The sequence below is a fragment of the Leptonychotes weddellii genome, chromosome 4 (assembly GCF_054177405.1).
Source record: "Leptonychotes weddellii isolate Sample4059 chromosome 4, ASM5417740v2, whole genome shotgun sequence".
In the NCBI taxonomy this organism is placed as follows: domain Eukaryota; kingdom Metazoa; phylum Chordata; class Mammalia; order Carnivora; family Phocidae; genus Leptonychotes; species Leptonychotes weddellii.
In genome coordinates this window covers 116,426,294-116,452,402 of record NC_138372.1, presented here as the reverse complement: position 1 = coordinate 116,452,402, position 26,109 = coordinate 116,426,294, and the positions used below count along the sequence as shown (strand labels likewise).

The 26,109-nt window shown below is 39.4% G+C and overlaps 1 protein-coding gene across 2 annotated transcripts in view; it reads right to left on the bottom strand.

Annotated features, from left to right (window-relative positions):
- Window positions 1–26,109, bottom strand: part of LOC115938450 (potassium voltage-gated channel subfamily B member 2) — a 389,699-nt gene that overhangs the window by 340,309 nt on the left and 23,281 nt on the right. For both annotated transcript variants that reach the window (XM_081816119.1, XM_081816118.1), the window contains exon 2: window positions 19,386–20,068. In XM_081816119.1, coding sequence (XP_081672245.1) covers window positions 19,386–19,964 — 579 coding nt within the window. In that variant the 5' untranslated portion in view covers window positions 19,965–20,068. The remainder of the gene's footprint in view (window positions 1–19,385; window positions 20,069–26,109) is intronic.

Sequence of the window (26,109 nt, the reverse complement as noted above, 5' to 3'; positions counted from 1 at the left end):
GACTATGGACTCTGAAAAACAAACTGAGGGTTCTAGAGGGGAGGGGGCTGGGGGGATGGGTTAGCCTGGTGATGGGTATTAAAGAGGGCACGTATTGAATGGAGCACTGGGTGTTATACGCAAACAATGAATCAAGGAACACCACATCAAAAACTAATGATGTAATGTATGGTTATTAACGTAACATAATAATAAAAAAATAAATAAAATGTTATCAGTTTAGATATTATGAACAATTCCTAGGTAATGACTTGCAACTTTTCTCCCTGTTACTTGAGAGCTGTTCACAAAGCTTGATGGCATCTTTTGCCTACACTTGGCCAGGGACAGAAACTAATAACAACAACAACAACAAATCCCCTTGTCTGGTGCTTTCCATTTACCAGGTATTCTGCAAAACCACATAACATGTATTAAGGCACTGAATCCTCAGCAAGACCCAGTAAGCCAGGACTGTGACCACCCCATGTTCCAGATGAGGAACATCAGGTACAAGGTGCTTACCTGCATGAATGCCTAGCATGTCCTTGAGTCCCAGAGCCATGACTGGCAAGGAAGAGGCTCCAGAGGCCCCTCTTTCCACTCCATGCTCCTTCTACTAATCTGGGGTAGGGGAGCCAAGAGAGATGGGCACAGAGAAAGGAGCAAAGGCTTTTGTAGCTCCAATAGCTCCAAATCAGGGCTCCTGATGGCTGTTTTTGTTAATAGCAAGTAACCACAAAGAAACACCAATGTGTGTTCCATAATTTTAAACATTCTAAATGTATAAGACCATGCCTTTTTCATACAGTAGGAACAGCAATATTTTACTTGCTCAAGATTACACAGATATCTGCTGTGGCCTTCTAGAGAGATAGTTCATGTTCCTGTGCAGGGGCGGGGGTGGGGGGTAGCTTATAACATTGTCAGTAGGTGGAGCTTCGTAGGATAGTCTCAATCTGGTCTAAATTCCAAAAAAATATTTTTTTTCACTTCCTGTAAATCGTTCTTGCTACTTATAATTGACAAAATATTATAAACACATGTATTTATATGCATAAACACAAATATTCATTTATTTATCTACAGTAAAGGTAAAAGGAAAATAGTGCATCCTCCATTGGCACTGAATTAGCCCTGGGGAGCTGAGGGGAGAGAGGGCCTGTAGGAGTGTCAGCACTGAGCCCACTCCAAGCACCAGAGCCCAACAAGGTCTATGGCATTTCCTTGACTTTGGATTTGCCTGCTTTCAGAGTTCCTCATGTTTACCTGCATCTGGATTTGCCTTTTTTTTTTTTAAACCTGTTTTTATCAATCTTCTCTGATTGACTTTTTTACAAAAGTAACCCACTTTTGATACCCCTAAAAAGCTATCTGGATTTGTCTGTGCTTGGTTTTATTTTTTCCTAAATGCCCCCTTTTTTAGACAGCACTAAACAAGTTAATTAATTATAAGGATTGCTTAAGACAAATCTACGACTACTAGCATTCTTACACTGGTTTATACTTAAGAAAGAGGTTTGGTTTTGTTTTTGAGATATTCTATTCTCTGGTGAAACCTAAGTTTTGACAGATAGCAATTATTCTCTGTAATTTAAAAAAATGGGTAACTAGAAGAACATATCCATAAACCCTAGTTTTAAGGTAAAAGACATAAAATGTAAATATTCTGGATGATATTTTGTTGGATAAATAACATATTCACTCAACCCTATATAATGTTAGTATTTAATGTGATTCAGTCTCTCTCCAGAATTATTATGATAGGCCCCAAGCAGCTTCATCTTTTCTCCTCACTGAAGTCTATTTTCAACACAGAAGTTAGACTGAGCCTGTTACACTGTGAGTCAGGTCACCACTGCTCAGGAGTCACCCCTGGCTCCCATTCTCTCTTAGGGAAAAGCTGAAAGCCCGGGTAAAAGGTGATGGGACCCTCCCGACATTGCTAGGTGTCCCCCAGGTTGAGAGCCATGCTGCCCTCTCCCTACACAGCCCCAGGGCTTCTTCACTTCTTTGGCACTTTGCTCAGAAAGCTTTCCAACGAAGCCTTCCCTGGAAATACTTTTTAAAATGAAACTACCCGCCCCCAGGCACTCCCTAACCTTGTTTCTTGCTTATTTTCCATTTCTTTGATCACTTGTGTATCTATTATATAATTATTAATTTACTTTATCATCTTTCTCCTCTCTATAGAATGTAAATTCCATGGCAACAGTAGATTGTATCTACTCTGTTCAAGACTGGATCCCCAGCACCTAGGACAGAGTCTGGTACTCGGTAAATATGTGTTCAGTAAGTGAATGAATGGTCATCAGAAATGCTGTCCATACACATCTCTTCCCTTTCCAACGGACCTACTCGGTAAAGGACCAAAAGTCCTGCCTGCAAAGTCCAGATTTCATGTAATTTTATTCTTTTTATTTTTTTCTTATTTGCTTTAGCATTAAGAATGCTCAAAGTCTGTTGCCCTCCTCCACCAATTGTACTGGGCACTTGTGTCATGAATATTTTATATGTTAATCTTCCCAGTTTCCTCTTTATTTTTCTACCCATATTTCCCTTCTGTCTTTTATCTATCAATCCATCTATCCATCCGTCTAGCATCTCTCTAGATTAGCTTTCTATTTAGTGTATCTTTCCCTTTAGTCTATTTATCTATCTGCCCATCTACCAGTCTATCCACAATCCATTCAGTCATTTATCATCCTGTCATATTATATATCTCTGCATGATCCATTGAATAATTTAGGGGAATTGAGATATAGTAATACCTGTCCTTAATCAAGAAAATGATTTTTCAAAATGCTAATCTCAATTTAAAAATCTGATATTTTGATTTTGAGAGAATATTTATTATTTATTTATTTTAAATCTACACGTCAGAAAACAACTGCTGTGCTAAATACCTGTGTCGATCTTAAATTCGGAAAATGTGGTTCTTCATGGAAAACTAGTAATTAAAGAACTATCTTCTGTGCGTAATAATCTTCTAAACACTCCTGAGTTATTATAGCATTTCTAACAATCTTGAGTGTCTTTGAGGTTCAGCATGGAAAATTTTACGGCTGAGACTACATTTACTTTGAATCCAATTTTTCCTGAGCCAAATAATTATTTGCAATCAAACACATTATTGTTAATGCATCATAATGACAAGGGATTTAGAAGGTCAATGATCTGTGTTCAATTTCATACCCTACTAACAGATACTTAGATAAGAAATATGAGCCAGGGACGCCTGGGTGGCTCAGTCGGTTGAGCGTCTGCCTTCAGCTCAGGTCATGATCCCAGGGTCCTGGGATCGAGTCCCGCATCGGGCTCCCTGCTCCGCAGGGAGCCTGCTTCTCCCTCTGCCTCTGCCTCTCTCTCTCTCTCTCTCTCTCTCATGAATAAATAAAAAAAATCTAAAAAAAAAAAAAGAAATATGAGCCAATGAACCCAACCGGAAAGCACACAGTGATAGTCTGATCACTTCCCTCTCTCAGGGCAAAGACACTGTTTGTGAACAAGAATAGAGCTATTTATAGCTGCTCAACCTCCAGGCAGTTATATTAGTATCAGTGATTAACACAACGGAGACCATCAGGAAAAGAGCAATGAATGCAAATGTTATACTGTAATCAAACTTTGGAATGGTCAGTTTGTTCTTTTTATTTTCATTGTTTTCATCAAGATCCATTTCCCCAAAATAGACTTTTTAAGATTTAAATTTTAATTTGTATTCCAGGTTCCATTTCTAAGGTATCACTATCATGAAAATTTGGACAAATCAATAAGTATCAATTTAATTAGCTACTTTTAAGGAGTTTGGTTCTAAAAATGAGATGAAAATAACTTGTTACCTGCACATAGACGTTACCTTCATGGTCTAATAAAATTCAAAGTGCAACAGAAGAATACCAGATATTTATGGGGAAAAAAATCCTCTTGGTAATAGATCAAAATGAATTATTTTGAGGGCGCCTAGGTGGCTCAGTTGGTTAAGCAACGGGCTCTTGGTTTCAGCTCAGGTCATGATCTCAGGGTCCTAAGATAGTGCCCTGTGTCGGGCTCTGCCCTCAGCACAGTCTGCTTGTCCCTCTCCCTCTGTTCCTCCCCCCTGCTCATGCTCTCTCTCACTCAAACAAATGAATAAATAAAATATTTTTAAAAAATGAATTATTTTGGGTGCCTGGGTGGCTCTTTTAAGCGTCTGCCTTCAGCTCAGGTCATGATCCCGGAGTCCCAGGGAGTCTGCTTCTCCCTTTCCCTCTGCCTCTGCCCCCGCTTATGCTCTCTCTCTCTCAAATAAGTAAATAAAATCTTAAAAAAATGAAAATAAAGGGGCGCCTGGGTGGCTCAGTCGTTAAGCGTCTGCCTTCGGCTCAGGTCATGATCCCGGGGTCCTGGGATCGAGCCCCGCATCGGGCTCCCTGCTCCATGGGAAGCCTGCTTCTCCCTCTCCCACTCCCCCTGCTTGCATTCCCTCTCTCGCTGTGTCTCTCTCTGTCAAATAAATAAATAAAATATTTTAAAAAATGAAAATAAAAATGGATTATTTTGAGTAATAATGGTAATAATAATTACAACACTAATATATAAAATAATCCGTGTGTGCTTATGTACCAGGCATTTAGCTATCTAGCTCATTTAATCCTCACGATAACTATATTAGGTACAAATGAGTATCCTCTCCACTCTCCACTGAGAATCTGAGGTTCAGAAGGTCACCATTTAGCAGTTTGCAGAGCCAGCCCTCCATCACAAGTTTGTCTTATCCCTGAGAATATGCTCCTCACCACTGTGTTGCCCCATCTCACTAGCAGCATCCCACCAGCAACAAATGGTTATGGGCCCAAATGTCATCCACCTATGACCTTCCTTGGGAATGCAGACTCTCAGGAGGGCACTCAAGCTGGGTCAGCACATGGCCCTCCCTGACCCTTCCAACCCAATTCCTCATACTGACAACTTCCCTAATGTCCCGTACATGCACTGGGCACTCTAATCCCTTTCTTTATCCTAAGTTTATGCTTTCCTCCTCCTTCTCGAAGTATTTTTTTCTATTTCTCCTATTTGGTTTTCTCTCACTTACAAAGCTTTCCCTACCTGTTAAAAATTCACATTATTAGATCCCTCCTCTGAAATTCTAAATGTCATACAAAATGGAAGATTACTTAAATTTGTGGTATTAAGAACATTTTCTGATCACTTTATATCTATCAGTTTTGTCTTGCATAAAGTCTTATGAGCTCTTTGAAGATTACTTTTCCCCTGGTCAGTGCACAAATAATTGGAACAGCAGAACTCAAAACATACTTTAACTTGACAGTTCCCTTTTGTGATAAAATCGAAAGAATTAAATTATAGTACCTACTAAAAACTTAAAAACTGAGATATGATAAGGTCAAAAGATTTAACAAATGAAAATGATTTTATTCTTAGCAGCTACCTCATTAAAATTCTTAGAAAACACATATGAAGCTTAGACACTTCTTATATAGAAAGTAGCTCTTCAATTTTTTTTTTTTTAAGATTTTATTTATTTGACAGAGAGAGACACAGCGAGAGAGGGAACACAAGCAGGGGGAGTGGGAGAGGGAGAAGCAGGCTTCCTGAGGAGCAGGGAGCCTGATGTGGGGCTCGATCCAGGACCCTGGGATCATGACCTGAGCCGAAGGCAGACGCTTAACGACTGAGCCACCCAGGCGCCCCTAGAAAGTAGCTCTTCAAACAATAATTTTATGAATTATTAAAATAAAATAAGTCAAAAATGCTTCCTAAGTAACTGGGAAATTTTAAAAGGGGTTGACGAAGGTTCTTTCTGAAAAACCCACCCAAATGAGAAAACCCAAGTGAGAAAATCCCACCAGTGCAGTCTGAAATATCAGAACAATAGTTGAACATACCTGATGTCCAGGTAGCATGCTGATAGCAAGCAATACTGAGTTTAAAAAAGAACGTCTGATTTTTATTTAGAAACAAACAAACTCAAACTACAAAGTTTCCAGAAAATACCTTTTTGGATTACAATAAAAGTCAGTTCCCCTAAGCTGAAACCATTATGATTCTCTTAGCTTTTGTAGTAAAAATAGATTCTTGATCTCCCTTTTTTACATTATGCCATTAAGAATTTATTTTTTCAGACTCTCTTCATATTCCTACAAAAAAGACACCCTTTTGGAGCTCTGTCTTGATTCAAATCTTGGATTTATCCATCTTTGTAACTTTTTCTGAGTAATGGGATAACTCCACTTGACGCCAAGGTCCTCCAAAGGTTGGATGGTTGAATGTAAAGAAATGATCTATCATGGGATGACTGGTGATAGACACTGGGGAGGGTATGTGCTCTGTTAAGCGCTGTGAATTGTGCAGGACTGTTGAATCTCAGATCTGTACCTCTGAGACAAATAATGCAAGATATGTTAAGGAAAAAAAAAGAAGAAGAAGAAGGTAGCGGGAGAGGAGGAATGAAGCGGGGGAAATCGGAGGGGTGGATGAACCATGAGAGACAATGGACTCTGAGAAACAAACTGAGGGTCCTAGAGGGGAGGGGGGTGGGAGGATGGGTTGGCCTGGTGGTGGGTATTGAGGAGGGCACGTTCTGCATGGAGCACTGGGTGTTGTGCACGAACAATGAATCATGGAACACTTCATCTAGAACTAATGATGTAATGTATGGGGATGAACGTAAGAATAAAAAAATATATATATATAAAAAAAAAAAAAGAAATGATCTATCAATCCTCTAGAGGGTATGGAAGGACTGCACACTCCCTGGGGGCCAGATCAAGCCCTTCCCCTGCTCTAATTCATACACAGCCTCCAATTCATACACAGGTTACATTTTACCTATAACAAGAGTTCCCAGAACCTGAAGTTCAAATAAAATGAGCAATCTTAGCAAAGCAAAGCATCTGAAAGCTTGCCTTTCAGCAGCACCTGACGCCTTTCTCTGCATAAACTCTGTGGCATACAGAGCAGCCTACACACTATTCTAGATGGAGAATTTATACAATGTAAAAATGGAAAACCCACATCTATGGCTCTTCGCCTATTTCAAAAACATAAAGCCTTTAAAACGGGTAAGATATCCAGCTTTCTTAACCTGCCTACAACAAACCTAGCATTATTCTGGTATCATCACTGGGATGTGATATTCAACCTCTATCTGTGTTGTTCAGTTTTTACAGAGAAATTAAAATATCGTGAAACACTTGGTCCTATTGTTATTTCTACCCTTCGGTGCCATTTGGTGGGGGCAGTTACTACTGAGTGTTTGGTAGGTGCCAGGAACTGTGCTAGGTGTCAGTAATTGAAAATGACGAGACTTGGTCTGATTCCTCAAGGATGACAACCTAGCTGGGGAAATGAGCCCGGCACAGACAGAAACTCTAGATTACAAACATGAGCGAAGAGCTTGGGAAAAGCAGAGGTGGGAGAGTCAGGTGACATCATGGAAGAGGGACATATGAGCTGAGACATAAGAGGACAGAAAAGGGGCCAAGGGCACACTAGGTCAGGAAAGCGTGGTGGCTGCTGAGCCATGAATGTGTTAGCTGTGTGTAGGTATGGCCACCGCCAGTTTACAGTCGCCCCCTTGCAAATTAAAGAAAGGATGTCCCCTCGGGATGAAGGTAGCCAGGTAAGAGCACCGCTTGTTGAGTGCAGTGAGCAACCTGTCTAGAGCAGATCCCCACCTTCACAAATGGTTAATATTCTGGAATGACTGGAGCATTATGTACGAGGAGTGGCAAGGCACGTGGTTGGATAGGTAGGTCGGGAAGAGTCTTCAATGCAATGCTCAGGAGTTTGAGCTAGACGGCAGGCAATGGGAAATCACCGGGGTTTCTAGTTCAGAAGTAACCCAATCGTGTTTTGAAAGGCAATTCTGCTGGCTACATGGAGAATAGATTAGAACTGGCGGGGAAATGAAGTGAGCAAGTCCAGTTCGCAACATCACCCCAACCCAAGTATGAGGTGGTCAAGGCCTCGCCTACGGCAATGGATCCAGTGCTCCCCAATGAGGAGAAAAAGAATGGGATAAGCCAAGGCAAAAGCAGTAGCAATAGGGACAAAGTATAGATTTGGAGGGAAACGGAAGGCTCAGTGTTGTGATCAGGGTTCCAAATTCCAAAGGGAGAGCAGTTTCATCCACATGCTGAGTTCAAGATGAGGGACACATAGGCTGAAATTTATGATAGCTCGCTGTCCTGCAGGATAGCAAGGGGTACAGTAGTAAGATGACTGTCATCCATAAACCAAAGTCTTCAATGAATATTGGAGAGTGACGGGAATAACGAACAATGATGACAAAGGAATGATAAATGCAACTAGATAGGAAGAATAATTATGGGGAAGCATTGGTAGATGGGATACAAATTCCAATATGCCACTTAGCAAAGGACAAGAGACACAAATTTGGTCTTCCTGGGTTTTAGCCTCTCTAATCTGTATAATGGGATAAATGACGTTTTGCATAGGATTGATATAAAGCGGCAATAGGCAAACTATGGCTCAAGGGCCAAATCTAGCCTGATGCTAAGCTTTATTGGAACCCAGCGATGTTTGTTTACCTGTTGTCTATGGCTGCTTTCACACTACACCAGCAGAGTTGAGTAGCTGTGTCAGAGACTGAAAATATTCACTATCTGACCCTTTACAGAAAATGTTTGCTGACCTCTGTTGTAAAGGGTCAATATGAAAAACCCCTACGTTCAGTGTATGGCACACGGCCGATGCTCAATATAAATTGTTCCCTTTGTGCTCTTTGAGGAAGGTCACACTAATTGTTGAAGAAACAAGAAAAATGTGGCCTTCACTTCATGACTCTGGGCCTGCAGGAAACAAGGTTCGTTTTTTTCCAGGTTGTGAAGGAAGCAGTACTGTTAGAAGAGAACTGGTCTCAAAATAAGAAGACAGGTTAAGTGTTGCAAGAACACTCTGAAGCTATCAGGAAGTTACAGCTCTACCTCACAGAGGACTCTGAAAACAGAAGCTAATCTAGCCTTGTAAAAAGCATCTGTTACTGTATCAGGTATCAATTAACCAGTCTCTTCCCCCAGAATTAAATTTCTGCTCAAAACAGAAGGCTCTGGGGATACTGACAACTATTATGAGGGAGTGGAAAGAAAAACCAGCTTAATTTTAACAGCCAGAGCTCATGAATTAAGCGAAGGTACAGGATGGGTAAAGAATCAGATTCTTCCAAACGGAGAGGAAAAGTGCTATTTAGATACTGATTTTAAAGAGTCTAGAAGAAAAAGTCTACCTACTCTTAGACTCTGATGCTTTGGGATAAGAAAAAACAAATGGCCGTTTATAAGTTAAAGACAAAATAAAGTCTGGATTTTTTCAGGTTTATCCACCTTCTCTAATTGGGAAACTTCACTACATTCAATCTCATTGAAATTTAAGTAGGTATCACCTCATGAAATATTTAAAACCAACTTTAAAAAAGGTGAAATCCAATTGGAGCCTAAGAAATTAAATGGAAAATCAATAGTTGTTCAGGTACAGCATGGTGACTATAGTTAATAATACTCTATTATATATTTGAAAGTTGCTAAGAGAATAGATCTTAGAACTTCTCATCACAAGAAAAAGAATTTTTTGTAACTATGTATGGTAATGGATATTAACTAGACTTATTGTGGGAATCGTCTTGCAATATATACAAATACCAAATCATTGTGTTGTATATCTGGAACTAATGTAATGTTCTATGTCAATTACACCTTAATAAAAAAATAGTAATAAAAAGTTGTTCTAGGAAGTATAACTAAAACATTCCCTGATGAGGAGGGTTCCTGAGGGAACGAGCAGAGCTGTGCGTGAAGTGGGAAGTAGGACAGGTTTTGCATTCCTGATAAACAGCAGAGACCTGTCATCTAACCTTCAGACTAGATGTGTGCATCAAAGTGCAGCAGAACAGAAAAAGTTCAGTGCTTTGGCATATGCTGGATAACTTAACAAGGGCAGGGAAGCACAGAACCCAAAACAATTTTTTCCTTTAGTATATAACATTTCTTCCCTAAAGCACATACATGTACCTCGTGGGTTGTTAAAATATGCCTATCAAAACAATTTGCTACCCTTTCAGCTACCTCATGTATAATCTATACACAAAACTTTGGGGGAAAAAAAGAGTATGATTAGCATTTTATAAACACTCTGTGTAATTTAAAATATTTATAATGGCTCATGAGCTAGAGTTTGAAAAATAAAGACCAGTGCTTAAAAGAGACTTTTGCTTTGAATTTTAGTATTGCTCATAATGCAATTACTTTACTTACATAATACAATAATTTTCACACCTGCAGAATTCACTTAATAAATATAATAAAATGTGCTAGATTTTTTTTACATAGCAAATATATAATAGCAAGTTCATATTATGCTAGATTCTAGCCTACTATTTCATATTTTCTTTCACTTCATTTGTAGGTCATTGCATCTGTAGTAGAGCAAATTATCACCTTTGAAAAAACAGGATTGCCTACCAATGTTTTTCTGCCTCTGAACTAAAAGCTGCACCGAAATGAAAAGGTTGCTCACCTTAAGGATATTATGCAGGGCTTCCTGCTAGTTTCCCAAAGTGAAAATTTCCATTGTATTAATGAAATACACTTATTTTTCATAGCACAAATATGTTGCTATACTTCATAGATGGTGGCACTGAATTATTTTTCCATCCAACCAAATTCTGGTTGAAACCGTACACTTGGACACCATTGTAAAAGTCAGACAGTTCTAAAATGTTGCCAAAGATAGGTGTAACACTAAGATGTAAACTAAAATTTGAATGTTTAGGAGAAAAAAATCTAATTCAAGGAATAAATATAGTTGAGGATTTAATTTAGATGATACCAGCTAAGACAACTGCATTTCAATATCCAAAATTGTACTCTAGGTTTTGTTCATTAGTGATAAAACAATGACTGGAAGCCTGGGAGTTCTTTCACACACGTGCAAATATCCTGAGGTTCATTTCAGTGAAGGATGCCACAACCGGGCAGCCTCCTTCAGAGCTGTGTAGGGGATACTTGGCTGTCCTTGGCAGTGTTGTGGCATCGGCTAGAGAAGCTATTTGAAGTGGCATTCAACACCTGTGGTTGTGTCAGGAGTGACTCAACGAGACATAAGTACAAGCATGAAATCCAGCGTGGCAATGACCTCTAGCACCTTGAAACAAAATCCTAGGAGACTAATGAAAATACTTCTTCCTGCTATTTTTAGACCGTTAGAGCACTTTCCATGGACTTCATGCCCGATCAGGTTATCATAAAAGCTGTATTCTGAATAGCTGTCTTACTTGGATGACAAAGTTGCATCTACCCTAAATTACCAAATACAGGTGGAATTTTATTGTATTTTTGTGCAGGTGGATTTTTATAATATAATATGCTCTAATGGAGAGGTGGCAGTGTGTATAAATAACATGCATCTCTCTCTCTCTCTCTGTCACATACACACACACCCCCACACACACACACAGGAACAGACCTAGTTCAGGTACCACTCAGTGAGGGCTGATACTAACCGGTTCACCCACCTGAGACACACAAACTTCACTACAAACATTAGTTGGATCTATACACTTCAGGTTTCTGTTCTTAGTAATATCCAGAGTTCCTTCACTTAAAGCTTTATAAAAATGTTACGATTTAAGGGGAAAAATACATTTGCTTCATGCATTAGCAAAAGAGTTCATGCAAACACAGATGTAGACACAGCCAAAAGTAAATAATACATAGGTGCAAAATCTGATATGGTTCTGATGTTAGCTTTTAGTGTCTCCTGTAAAGGTTTTGGAGGGATGAGAGCAAATGTCCTCCTCTTCCACTATTTCACCTGTCTCTGTGCCGGTCACTATACTTCTTTGTTCCCAGCTGATTGGTCTATGTCTAGGCTCTTTATTCTAGATTGGTTACATCTGTATATCAAGGCTGACATTGCAATTACAGAGAAGTCTCCATCTCCTCAAGTCCTTCAAAGTTCTGATTGTAAATTATAAAGTCATCATCAACTCTATTCCAGGATATGTGGGGACAGAGTCAGCTGGGTGAAGGGCTGAATGTTGCTCATAGATACAGGAAGTGTAGCTTGTGGAATGTGCCCGCTGTCTTGGCCTGGAGAATCCTTTATCCTTCTCTGATCCACTGCCGAGGTAGGAAAGGTTTTAAAGACCAGGCTATTGGAGGGCAAGAATAATTTCCAGGCTGACTGCTACCTTAAAAATCTCTGTCACTCTTGGAATACCTAAATAGGATACTTTTAATGAGGAATGTGTCCTAAGAGTTTTGCAAAGCTCTACTGTACCATATAATCTCCCCTATAAAATACAGGAACATTTAATAAGAGTTGGTATATGTAACAATGAAGAGAAAAAAACCAAATGGGGTTAGGCTAGTGCTCAGTGGCCAGCTAAGCTCACTCTCTAACAAAGTCAACCAGCTCCAACTAAGCAACCTGATATTATACAGCATTCTGATTTATGCCTCATCACATTATAGATTATTGAATGTCATGGAACTCCAGGGTTGTTCTCAAATAGAAGAAAACCACCAATGCTAAATCAATGCCAAAACCAAAAAATCTATTATAGTCTATGGTTACTTCATGAATTATACATCAGCAGCTGGAGGGTTTTTTCTTCTATGTAATCATGCTTTGGTCAATTTTTATTCCAGTAATTCTTTCAGAATCAACTTTGTTGATCATTTCGAAAGTATCTTTCTTCATTAGAATGGTCAGTTCACAATGATAGAGCTCAGATAAGAACACTTAATCTAAAGTATTAGTCAAACCCTTCTAGAGTCTTCCAAAGTGGAAAGTGTTAAATATTGTGACCATTGCTTCATAATACTTATGCTTACCTAAAATAGTGCAGCATTCAGTTTGTAAAGTCTCTCACTTGAAATAAAGAAAACAAATCTGTTAATAACCAAAGCAGTGTACATGAATTTTCAAAACCAGAATATTTAAATACTGCCAATGTAGTCTGTTTTGTGATAACATTAGGTAATGTAGAAAGAACGCCTTGGTTTGGTTTGGTTTGGTTTTTTTACCTTGAAAATGATAATTACTCATTGAGATTTAAGAGCCAAGCTTGAAAAGAATCTGAAAATCTTACTCTAATATTAATGAAAACCAATGGTTTTTTTCAAAAGAGATGGAAAAAGTTCTTGAAAATTAAGACAGGCCCTCCTCAAATGGAACAAAGAAGCAAAGAGGAAAAGTGTACGATTCTTGGATAATTTCTTTTTTTCAAAGATATTCACATGTAAGATAATCATTTATTGTCCAAACTGGGACACTTTTTAAGAGTGAAAGGAGATGCTTTTATTAATTAGCCTCAGACAAAAGGCATTAACCAGGGCATTGTCAGTAAAAGCAGGACCCGTGGCACCCAAGCTAAGAGAATGTGTGATGTGAGCTTTTTATCAATTTCCTTTTCTGTTCTCACCATTCTCTCCCTGATCAAATGAAGTCAAGTAGACAAAAAGGGGTGTAGTTTCAGGGCAGCCTTTTGCGGAAAACAGAGGAGCATGGATCTCAAAATAGAACCACTACAGCTAAGGAATGGAATATTTGAGACATTTTAATCAAAACCCAACATTTTCTATCTTATCTCTTTTATTTTTTTTTTATGTCTAATTTAGTCCAGGCTTTCAACCAGTTAGTCTGCATGAATTATATATTTTAGAAAGAAAAAAAAAACACATATCTCCAGTCTAAACCTCTATAGACTGGCCAAGTTCTTTTAAGCTATCCCCTGTGAGGACCTCTGAACTCTTATGCCAGGTTATTGGAAGAGAACAAACAACCTCCTCTGTACAGCTGGGTTGTAGAAAGGAAAGCGCAAGAAGAGAAAACAGGAAACAACACAGAAATGACATGATTGGCACACTAATTAGGCCACTGGCAATCCTGGGTAAGAACTGGAAAACTGCACAGGTAGGGAGATTTCCATGTGAGCTCACACTGCATCAGTTTGTTCGGGGGGCCCATTTATGGTTCTAATGGATGATGTTGTTGTTTATCACTAAGAGAGTCATCAGCAAGCTAAACTCAGAGCTATGTACAGGCGGAGTTGTTCACCCGACTGTGTGTGTGCGTGCGTATGCATACACACATAGATGTCGCTGTCCCCCTCCATATGTAAATTCTCCTTATGCTACTTGGCTTTTATGAAAGACCTACACTAGGACCTGGTTTCACTGCCTGAAAGAAAAATAGGATTTTCACTTCTATGAAATAACTGCTTCCTTGCTTTATGCCATTTCAGCTTACAAAGGATTTCCTAGGAATGCTCTATTTTCAGATAATGGGGGAAACCCATACATGTACATACACACACACACCACACACACACAATATGCGAAAGTTCTGTTCTTGGACTAAAAGGAAATAACTGGTGGCTCTGTTCCAATATATTTCTTTTTTTTTTTTCATCCAAAGCATTAGAATAACTGATCCATAAACTAGAAATAGAATGAAAATATTATGCACCCTTTTCCCCTTTATGAGTACACAGGAGTTTTTATTTTATTTGGATTTATTTTTTTTTTCACTACTTCTGTGACTTGAGATGCCCACACTCTAATTCAGTCGGAAGGCAGAGTGTGGTTCTCAAGGAGTTACCACCAATAGGGCAACTCAACAGGCGCCATCCCCTGAGAAACTTTGAACTTTGACCTCTGGCTCTTTCCAGAGAGCTGGAGTCCCAGGGGAAGACTCTGTGCATCTGCTCCTATAGGCCTCTCTCTTGATCCAACAATGTCTCAGGTCTCCCGAGCCTTCCCATGCTTGCTTTAGGTGTTGTGCTGTGGCAATGGGGACGGTCATGTGGGTGTGTGCAGGCAACGAGCTGGAGGCAGGCCTCCTTTCCACGATCGTATGCATTATCCATGGGATCAATGTCACTGCCAGTGGGAGAAATTGGTTCTTGTGGGGAAGGGTGAAAAAAATCTTAGATATTACAATAGTCTGTAGCTCTCCAAGCTCCACCCTACCTGACAAAATCTTATTCCTTAGTATTTAGTTTCTCTCTTTAGGGAGAATTTAAATTTAACTTAATTTTTCTCCTTAGGGGGCCATTAATGAAAAAAGATTGAGAAATAATTCTCTAGTCAATCATCTTCCCTTTTCTGAGGGAAGGAGGTAGAAGGAGGGAGGAAGAGAGGGAGGTGGAAAGAGAGGAGGAGGAGAGAATGGGAAAAACATAAGAGGATGAGGGAGGAATCCTTAGGTAAATAAGTGGTAGCTGTGGATACATAGGAAAAGTGGGAAGGGAAGCCGATAAGAAACAGCGCCCCCCCTCCCCCACCCTCCCCCTCCCATCCCCTGACCCTGGATCCTGCCCAACAGGGTTGCTGGGTGGTTCTCACTGTATGGGTTCCGATGAACAGAAATGTCTTTCTGCAGCCCTATACTGTTCTTATCAAATAAGGGCTAAAGTCTAGCTTCCTGACCTGACACTTGAGATGGGCCCATTGGCCGGCACGGTCCCGAACACCATATCCATGTCTGTGCCCGGGCTGAGGCTTGCCTCAGAAGGCCGAGCCGTTTCCTAACCGGGTTTGCCTGAAGACACAGTTGATGTCCTTTGCTCTTGACCTTCTTCAGATATCTAAAGTGAAGGCACTGTGCAGTACTGAGTCTCTTTCTTTTCAGCTCTCAGGTGGGCCCTGCTCTTTGTTGGTTGTTGTTTCATCACAAAGGCAGACAATACCACATGCCACACGCTTTCCTTTAAGGCTTTCAAACACCTCTGAAGTGTCTGTAATGCAAAATTTAAAGGCGAACAGCAGTCCCTTTGGGAAAAGGCCAAAGAAAAGGGAGAAGAAATATTTCCAAGCCAGAGGCTGACTAAATTGCCCAGGGCTGGAAGAGGTACAGGATCAAGTCTAATTCCAATTCACTGCCCAGGAAACTGGCAGCCAGTTAAGCCCATCTTCTTCCCTTGCACATTCCTATGAAAGGGATGCCAGAACCAGCAATTCCATCTCATGGTAACTCAGAGCTTTGGGCCAGCCCTCCTCCAGGCCCATTTGGTGGGCCCCACATTCACAGATAGCCTCAAATTGGAACTTTGTACATTATCTCTACCTGAGGGTATACAGACAGTCACCAACTAACAAGACTAAAAGAACCCAAAGTCCATCATACAGATACAAACTTGGGTCACGTTACCAGATCTCACCGCACCATGGAAAACCCTGAAAGAACAATTTCTATTAGCCCTGTTATTATTTTGTGAAAAGTACAATTATATTTCATGTTATTCTGTGGATGTGTAAAAATGCTAATTTGTGAAATATAGACATTTAAGATATACCACCCGTTTAAACTCTGTTTTGGCATTTTTTTTCCAGTTATTTATATACTAGAAGTGACACCAAGAAGCATGTTCTGTAAGAGCCAAATTGTTATTTTTAGTGTCATACCCAAGGACAAAATATAACAGGTCAAGGGGACTTGCAAATTTTTGTGTATCATAGTGGATGCACATAGCCTGCGCTGAACGATTATTACTGAATTGATTACTGAGTATTTATTCCATGTCACTGAATAGATATTTTAACCCATTGTGGAATATTTGATAGAAAAGGTCAAATTTTTCTTTCTATGCTAGGGATTTGGCAGGTAAACTCATAACTTTAAACTTTATTACAGAAATATTCAATAAATTATAAGAGACAGAAAAACCAAAAGGGAAGAAAACAAATAGCTTCAAGGATATGAAATTCCTGTGTAAGCTTAGAGAATATATTTTAAATTCTGGAGAGAAGGGAGTGTTTTTCTACATGTCCACTTTGATGTGTGTCGCCCACATAGAGCATTCTATATATGTTCAACTGAACTACCCAACTGAATAAGCAATCACCGCAGAGGCAAGGTAAATAGATATTCTCCTCCAAAGATATCTCACCTCCTAAGCAAGTTAGGAAAAACACATAGATTCCAAGCATTCCAACACAAGAGCTTCACAGCATAAGCAGGATCCTGATGTACCCATAACACAAATAGTGAGGGCTGGAGTATCATCCTACTGCAGTTTTAACAAAACAAATTGTTCCTAAGTTGTAAAAATACTATTCACACATGGCACTCACCTCACCAAGAATTATTCCAGAGAAACAACAAGTTATATGATTCGAGAAGAGTATAGGAAAAGGTAGTGATTTATATAAGACATGATACAGAGCTGTTTTTAAAAGGTTCTAAACCTCAGACAAATGAACAATACTTTCACTAAACTACCATACAGTCAAATGTAAATAATTTCTCTAATATTTCACCGTTCAAACAGAGAGGAAAATGTAGATATTTAAATAAACAAATACAAATCCCTTATGAAAATTTAGTAAAGAATCTACTTAGGTTGGCAAAGATTGGCTTGGCTTGATTAATAATTTGGAAACAAATTTATTATTTATAACTACATTAAAATTTCCAAAACCACTGTCCTTAGCTGCTGGGTATAGTTTGTAGGCAGATATCTTATCTGTACATACATAATTTGAAGTGAGTTTCAATAATCTATCTGATATGCAGGTGTATATGATAGGGTACCGTAATAGGCCATTACCAATGTTACCTTCTTAGAGATGAAGAGACAGTTCCTGCTTCTAAAATTTAGAGATTCAGTGAACTCCCTCATCTGGGAAATCAGGTTATTGACCGTATTCTATCCTCAATGGAAATGCTTCAGAAAAACAAATGTATAGACCTTAAGATTTTTTCTGTAACAGTACTTAATTTTAGATATGTATTAATAACGCTGTTATAAGCAAATAAGCCATATTAACCTTCACATTTTCTTTGATTTAGCTGCTGAGTTTTGCATATATGCTGACACTCTCTGGAACATTTGATGGAACAATGGCTTAGACCTCAATTGCCTAAAGGTCTGAAAGAGTTCATTTAGCACCCAAAATACTCCTTTAAATCCAGAGTTTATCTCCTTCATCTTTAAAATCCACTCCATACTTTTAGCAGTGACTCAAACATGTGACCTAACACTTGACACTACAATGAGCAGTGACCTTTCTTAACCCAAACCCACAAGTGTAGCACATTTCTTTCTTTCTTCTGGATAAGAGAAAAGTAAACAAATTATTCATAACTTCAAAAAGACCTAGTTGAAATCTTTCCATCTGCTACAAGATGTGCATTTCCTCATTAGGTACAACAGAGATATACTTTATTTCACTGACTTCCATGTTCTGGCCGGAAAGTAAAATGCCTTTAGAAATCACCAGGATGCAAAACTAGGCATATCAAACAGGGCAGAAGCAGTTTTACGACCGTCTGCCTTCAGCTGATTGTTTACATAATTTACATGTTGTAAATTATCATATATGACCTTAATTTCCAGTCAAAAGGCACATATGGTCTATTACATTGCCATCATCTTTACTGTTTTTAAGAAAGAACCACTGAAAAACTTCGAAGCAATTTAAAGAATTCATATGATGACACGTTTTTCTGCTATTTTTCTTTTCTCTATTCCATATTCCATTTTCATCTAACATGCACAAAATACCATTACTGTGCCTCGGCAGCTCAAGATGACTCTTGACACTGTATTCATAATTCATATTGCAATACAGAACTAAATATATGGGATGAAAATCAGTTTGCGCTAACCCTCAAAGCTCTAAGTAAAATTAGATAAACAGAATCATGCTGTTGAATTAAATGCTATAATTCATGGCAAAACAAACTTACTCTCTGAGATTGAGATGCATGTGGCCACAATGGAAACACGAGTTTGCCTTCATCCTAAGCAACCACGATGAACTCTGAGGTAGGGTAATTCGTCAGTTGTGGGAAAAAAATGATACACCAAGACTCCAGAAACATCATTGCCAGAGTAGACCTCACAAGGGAGGTAAATGGATGCATTGTGGACGTGGACTGCTCCTGACACAGCTTAAGGAGATGGCCCTTTTCTCAGGCGTGGGGTCCCACAGCTCTCTGAGCTACACGGGGCCACACTCTCTCTTTCCCTGCTCCTCGAGAGAACCAGGCCACGAGGCACCACCTGCACCCTCAATGACAGCACCTCGCCTGTATCCAGGAAGGCGCATAGGCCCCAACCTTCCGCAGGACTCCATGTGGGATGGAGCCCGGCTAGTGCTCTCCGCAAACTCCAGCCACCGACCCCATGTAGCGCCATGGCCACCAGAACCCTTCCAGACTCTGCTGCCCAGGCCTGTTCTGACCCTATAATGATAAAGGAAGAATAACTCTATGTGACTACATCAGCTTCTGGAAAGTGTTTCTCACCGAGCAGCCACATTTTGCTCTGTCTTACCAAACCATCTCAAAAGAGGACAGTGACGCTGTCTGGAAGGCAGGCAACACCTTTTCTGACCACACACACACACAGGAAAGCAACACTCCGCTTTTCATACCTTTGCAGCCACCGATGAGTTAGGTTTCTCCAGCAAGTCCCAGAGCTTCTTCCGTTTCTCCGGGCAGCAGGTGTTATCGAACTCTTCTCCCTCCCGCTCACGCATCGTCTCGGCCTCCCGCCTCAGTTCTTCGTTCATCTGCTCCTTCTTCTGATGATACCTGGCTTGGCAGCAGGACTCCAGGTAGATCTCGTCAATCCCCCAGTAATCAAGCTCTTGCCCAAAAGAGAGAGCGCACATTTCTTCCATCATATGGAGTTTCCCCGTCCGGTAGAAATTTAAAATGGAAGTGAAGGCCCCCGGGTGCCGGTCAAAGAAATACTCGTTGTCGCTGAGGTTGTAGTCGTCACACACCTCCAGGAGGCTCTCGTGTGTGTTGCAGTCCCGGAGCTTCCCCAAGCGTGTCCGGGGCAGCCGGTCCAACGTTCTCCACAGGACTTCGTGGTTGAGGCCCCCCACGTTGATTTTAACCCTCCGCGAGCACGTCTTGCTCCTAATGATGTCCACAGGTTCTGGTGGAAGGGAGAGTGTCGACCTTGAAGTCTTCCTGTTTAAGCCAGGGGGGACCTTTTCTGCCATTTTGAACTGGACAAAGCCGCAGAGCCAGGCTCCTCAAAAGAATGAGCTGTGGGAGGGTCAGCTGAAGCGATCTCCCTCTGAGGCAGGCATTTCCACCGACACAACTGGAAAAAAAGCAACAACGATCACGGGTTACTTCTACTTTCCTAAAGCATTTCCTACTCTTTGGGATCGCTTTTGTTGTTCACTGAACCAGGGGGCCTAATATTAATTACTGTGTATTAATGGAGATAGGAATCTTTGCCTCAAGATATGAGAAAAGAGAAAAAGACAATACAATGTACTACACACAGAAGAGGTTGTGTATTCAATGTCATACATCTAGAAGGTGGTAACTCCCAGATTTATCACCAGGGACCACTTTCTCAAGCTCTAGACTAACATATCTAATGTGTTGATCAGCTCATCCTAGATGAACCACAGACACCTTACACTAACCTGACCACACCTCCAACCTGCCCAGCCAGTTCCTGTTCTTTTCTCCATTTCAGATTTCTGGCCCTCCACATCCTCACAGCCAGCCACACAAGCTAAAACTGAGAAATCCCGATCCATCTGTCTACATCCAATTAAGAACCAGGTCTTAACCAACTGTACCTTCTAAACATTGCTTAAGTGCTCCACCACCATGACCCAGTCCCTGTTACCCTTGAACCATGATTTTGGTTCAAACCCTCAGCATCTCTTGCCTACATTTCTACAACAGCCTCTTAAACTGGATCCCAAACTCTGGTGTTGTCAACCTAAAAACCATTCTCCACACAGCTACTAGAATGATCGGCTAAGAAACAAAATTGGCCCTTTCCATGCTTTAAATCCAACAAAGATCCATAATTACTGGCAGTATAAAGTCCAGTTAGCCTTATTAGGTCTGACCTACCCCTCCACTCTCACCTCTCATCCTCCATCATCACTATATTCCAGCAACCCCAGACTACACACATCCTTCTGTCTCAAGTTTCTGGAGCTTTCTTCATGCTGTGTCCTGGAAGGGCCTCTGCCTTTCCCATTTCCTTTTGACTAACTGCTGCTTGCTCTTCAAGACTCATCTCAGACATCAATCACATCCTCCAGAAAGCCCTCCATGACATTCCTCCTCTAGGATCATGAAACCTCTGTGAATGTCACTTCTGTTTCATCATACCACTGCAATAACACTCTTCCCACAGGACGCTGGGAGCTCTTAAAGATAAAGACTGTCTTGTCTGTTGTATCCTTATTGTTGAGAACAGTGCTTATAGACTGTGAGAGTTTAATAAATGTTAAATAATGAATCAATTCTTTGTTTTCCACAAAACAGCAGATAAAGATCTAATAGGGCTAATGCATATGGCCAGAAAAATGCATAAATGGGGTTATTTGAATGACTTGCCTAAAATGCATCTATGTTTACATGTTACACATATATATGTTTGTGTGTACATAGTATATGTCAGAATGTGTGTGTGTGTGTGTTCATGTTTGTATTCTTTTGCTCCACAGCTCTTTCCTCCTGGGTACTAAATCTTTAAGACATACTGCTCTAGTATTCCCTCTTGCTGATCTATTATTTTGATCTTCAGCAGCAAGGATCTTCTTATTTGATCTTACCTTATAGTGTTTTTGCAGAAAATCATGGAGCTTCAAGCAATACATCCAAAACACCACTTTTAATGTACAACACCATGTTTCATAGCCTCTTAGATTTAAGAGGTCCTTATAGAACTCTCTTAAGATACACACCAATGTCTGCATCTCTGATTTCTCCACTCCTATAAGTTAAATTTATTTCTCCATCTGGAAGTCAAGTATCCTCTCAAATTAAAATAAGTCATATTTATGAAAAAAGTAGATGGACTATATAAGAAATGTTTCATATATGGCCCATAAATATACTTGAATTGAGAGTTTTTTTCAACCACATAGTGACAGAAATATGTTAAGTAAATACATACACACTGTCATCACAGATGACAAAAATACCTATTTTTACAAAAATAAAGAAGAGCCACAATGATTGGGTAAATAACTTAAATTCTCTGAGCTTCAATTTCTTACTCTACAAAATGAGGATAACAGGATCTACAGTATCACAGGCAGTATTATGATGATTCAATGAGATAGTTTATGTGAAGTGTTCGCGGCAGGGAGGTATATCTGAACAGAATAAGAAAATTTATATTTCTCATTTTAAGTTTGCTTTCCGGTCACTGAAAGAGAACTGAGATTAAAAGCTACACTACTGTCTATTAAGTAAATGCTAGCATTTAAATTGTTTCCTTATTCATATGTTCTGTCTTCTCCAGTAAATTATAAGTCTGTGAGGCCCCGAACTATTGGTCACACTTTTCTGTACCTGCACTGTACCTACACATAACAGGCACCTACAGCATGTATCTTGGATGCCCTTGATGCCCATGTCCAATTTTTGTATTCAGGTGATAAGGGAATATGTATATATACACACACACAAAATTGAGCAACAATATTAGGATCAGGGAAAACAACTAAAAATATTAGAGATGGAGCAGTTCCAGTAGCAAATGTGACTGCTTGTTCTCCATTAAATAACTTGGTTGTAGACTCAATGACATCTCAGCAACCCATATAGATCATGTGAACAGTCCACATGAATAATAAACAAAGGCTAATCCATTTTTAATTTGGCTACAAATAAACATAAAATGAATTTATTCTTTCTGGAATATCATGTCTTATACTAATGTGAAAAAGATGAACAGTTTTTGAACTGACTAGAATATCAGATTAGAGGTTTTCTGGAAAGAGGGAGAACAAACTCCAACACTGATACAAACATCTCTTGTTCCAGTGCAGGGGCTTAGTGTGACTTGCTTTCTTGTAAAAGTCATTATTAAAAGCACAAATGCTATGTCATAGTCACCATTTGTCTCAGATAATTTTGCAGATGATTTACAGTGAATTTTCCTTTTTGTAGGTTGTGTGTCTCAAATGAAGAGAAGTCATAAGATTTAAATTTCACAATATCTCTTTTACTGATCAAAAACTTCCTATTATAGGAAATCTAGTGTTGACTGCAAATCTCAGAATAAAAGACAGCTGAAATTCAATGCCCTGTCTTCAAAGCAGGGGTAAAGAAACTTAGGATGAGAGAATGTGACCTATTGATTTGATTTTCTTAAGACTTAAAGATGGTCTGCTCTGATTACTGTTACTGTGGTTAAAAGTTTGTATTTTCCCTTGGCAGAACATTCTGCTTATTATCTGATAAGGAGTACAGGCTCAAAGGCCTAAGTTCTCAAGCAGTTGAAGAGCTGTGAATAGTGGTGAGATAGTTCATCAGGCATTCAGAATAATCGTGGAAAACAAATGGTCATTATTTATTTTTTCTTCATTGGCCATTGGCCAAACAGATAATAAATAAAGAAAGGTCAAGAGACATAGAGGATAGATCCAGAAGTTCCAACATCCGTTTGATAGGAATTCCAGAAAAAGATAATAAAGAGAATGGAGCAGAGGAAATAATTAAGGAAATCATTGAAGAAAACTTTCCAGAGCTAAAGGATTCAAGTCTTGAGGTTGTCAGTGCTTATCGAATACCTAGTTAGATGAGAAGAGACTCACTCCTAGACACATCTTGGTGAAATTTGGGAATTCCAGTGATAAAGAAAAAATCCTAAAGGCTTCCAGAAAAAGAGAAGTAACCTACAGAGGAACAAGAATCAGACTGACCACAGACTTATCATTAGATACTCTAGATGCTAGAAGTCAGTGCAGCAATGTCATAAAAGTTCTGCAGGCAAAAGCTTTACACCTAGAATCCTATGCCCAGCCAAATTGGCATTTGATTTTGAAGGTTAAACAAAGACATTTTTTGATACTGCAAATGCACAAAGTTTATTTCTTGCATACCCTCTTTGAAAGAATTACTGGAGGATATACTTTAGCAATCTAGGATGACTATAAACATGTACACACAATATATATTACCTTCCTCCCACAGCAAGAGTCAAAAAGGAAAACGAAATTAAAATGCCACATTTCTACCCAGGAGGATGGACTGTGAACAGTATACTTGGGGAGTAGGGGAAAGGAAGGTTACAGATACTACTTAGATGTTGGTGAAGTTAAAGTGTGTGTTAAAATTAGTGTTAATCATTGTAGCTTGTGCAAGAGTAGGCTTTCTAAACTACTGGGGAGAGGGAGGGAATCTGTCAATGTAACCATAAGGAGAGGTGGGTGAAAATAATAGAAAAACACAGGAAAAAAGATGGCAGGATAACTTAAATAGGGAAAATATGCAAAAGTTGAAATTTTGTCACAAGAAGTTATTCAATTTTAGATCATTTATCATGATGTGAATCTTGAATCTTTATATTAAACCTTTTTCCTTTGGAAAAACAAAACAAAAAAAGAAAACAAATGGTCACCTTTGGAGCTTCTAGTTGAAGACAAGTGCAGAGGACAGTACCTCTGAAACGTGACAAGCCTTTCTGTCTGCCCCCCACCTGTCATTCTCCCTTTTCTTTCCTCCTCTGTGGATTTTGTCTCCCACTTTCCTGTCTCTGTTTCTCCACACATTGCTTACCTTTCTCCTATTCCTTTCCCTCTCTTCTGATCTTGTTCCCTAGATTTTTCTATCCTTGGAGCCTTTAACCAACCACAAAACCAAACTATATAATTTCAAACTTGTACCCACTTCAGAAAATCTTCTATAGTCTTAATATGAAAACCTCTTGAGCTGAAAACACCATATCTCTATCCAGAAGAGAAAAACATCTAAACTGAGCCGCTCTGTATGGGAAGTTGTATGAGTTTACACAAGGGGCTTTGCTCAGAGGTTCAGGACCCCTGGGTCCAGTCGGGCTGAGTTTCTGCCTCCCCCTCACCTTTCTGGTTGGACTTATTTCCTCACCCATTAAATAATGGCATTTTATCCCTACAGATCATTAATATCCTATGACACTTGGCTAATCTTTCCTCCCACTATGATTCTGTGATCTTTACCACCCTCCGCTCCAATCACTATCTTCACTTTAGATAAAAGTAAACACATCCTACTACCTTAGAGTCAATGAAGAATTTTTTCCTGTCTAATTTCTTTAAAAATGGTCGTTTCCATGTTTCCTTTCAAGAACCCTTTAGTATTTACCAGATCTTGAAACTACCTTCAGAACATCATAAAAGTTTCACTTCTTTTATTTAGTGTTTAGTTAATTTTCTATATTTTGACTTTTCATTTTTCATCTTTGTTCTTTTCTGCTATACTAATTTTACTTCTAACAATGAACCTGTCGGTTTCCTCTGGGTTAGGTACTGCATCTTGACACTCTTAAGAGCTTGCAAAATTTATGTTTTTAATTTTAGTAATTAAAATGGATATGATGCAACATTTTCTCACATTTAGCTTTATAAGTGAAATTATGTCTATCATCATTTTACTCCATAAAAATTTATCATCTAATTCAATTTAGTATATAAGTATAAAATGTAATAATTCAATGTTCAAAGGTGTAGATGTTATGCAACTGTGTAGAATTTATATGCATAAATAGTTATAAACTGAAGACATTTTTTATTTCAAGGGCAAAATCTCAGTGAACCTTTTCTTTTTTTTTTTTTAAAGATTTTATTTATTTATTTGGTAGAGAGAATGAGAGAGAGAGAGAGCATGAGATGGGGGAGGGTCAGAGGGAGAAGCAGACTCCCTGCTGAGCAGGGAGCCCGATGCGGGACTCGATCCCTGGACTCCAGGATCATGATCTGAGCCGAAGGCAGTCGCTTAACCAACTGAGCCACCCAGGCGCCCCTCAGTGAACCTTTTCTTATGGCAGTTTGTTGACTTATTTCACCTCACTTGATCAATTGAAAAGTCAAGCTTGCAACAATCAGTCGACCCGTGCAAATGTACTAAAATTCCCTTCATTAGTCTGTTAGAGAAAAAAGCGACTCTTTAACCAATAAACAACAACAAACATTCTCGTTTTGCACAGCTGCACTGTGCTGTTACCAGCAGCGTGAAATTATGCTGCCAACCCGTTCAGGGCCAAAGCTGACAAAACACAACTTTCTGTTCATGGCATCATAATTACAGCCTGAGACTCTAGGTTGTGGCGGCTGAGGGAGGGGGGGTTTGGGGGGTGCAGTTTACTGTAGTCTCAAAAATACTACCATTACGTCATATACT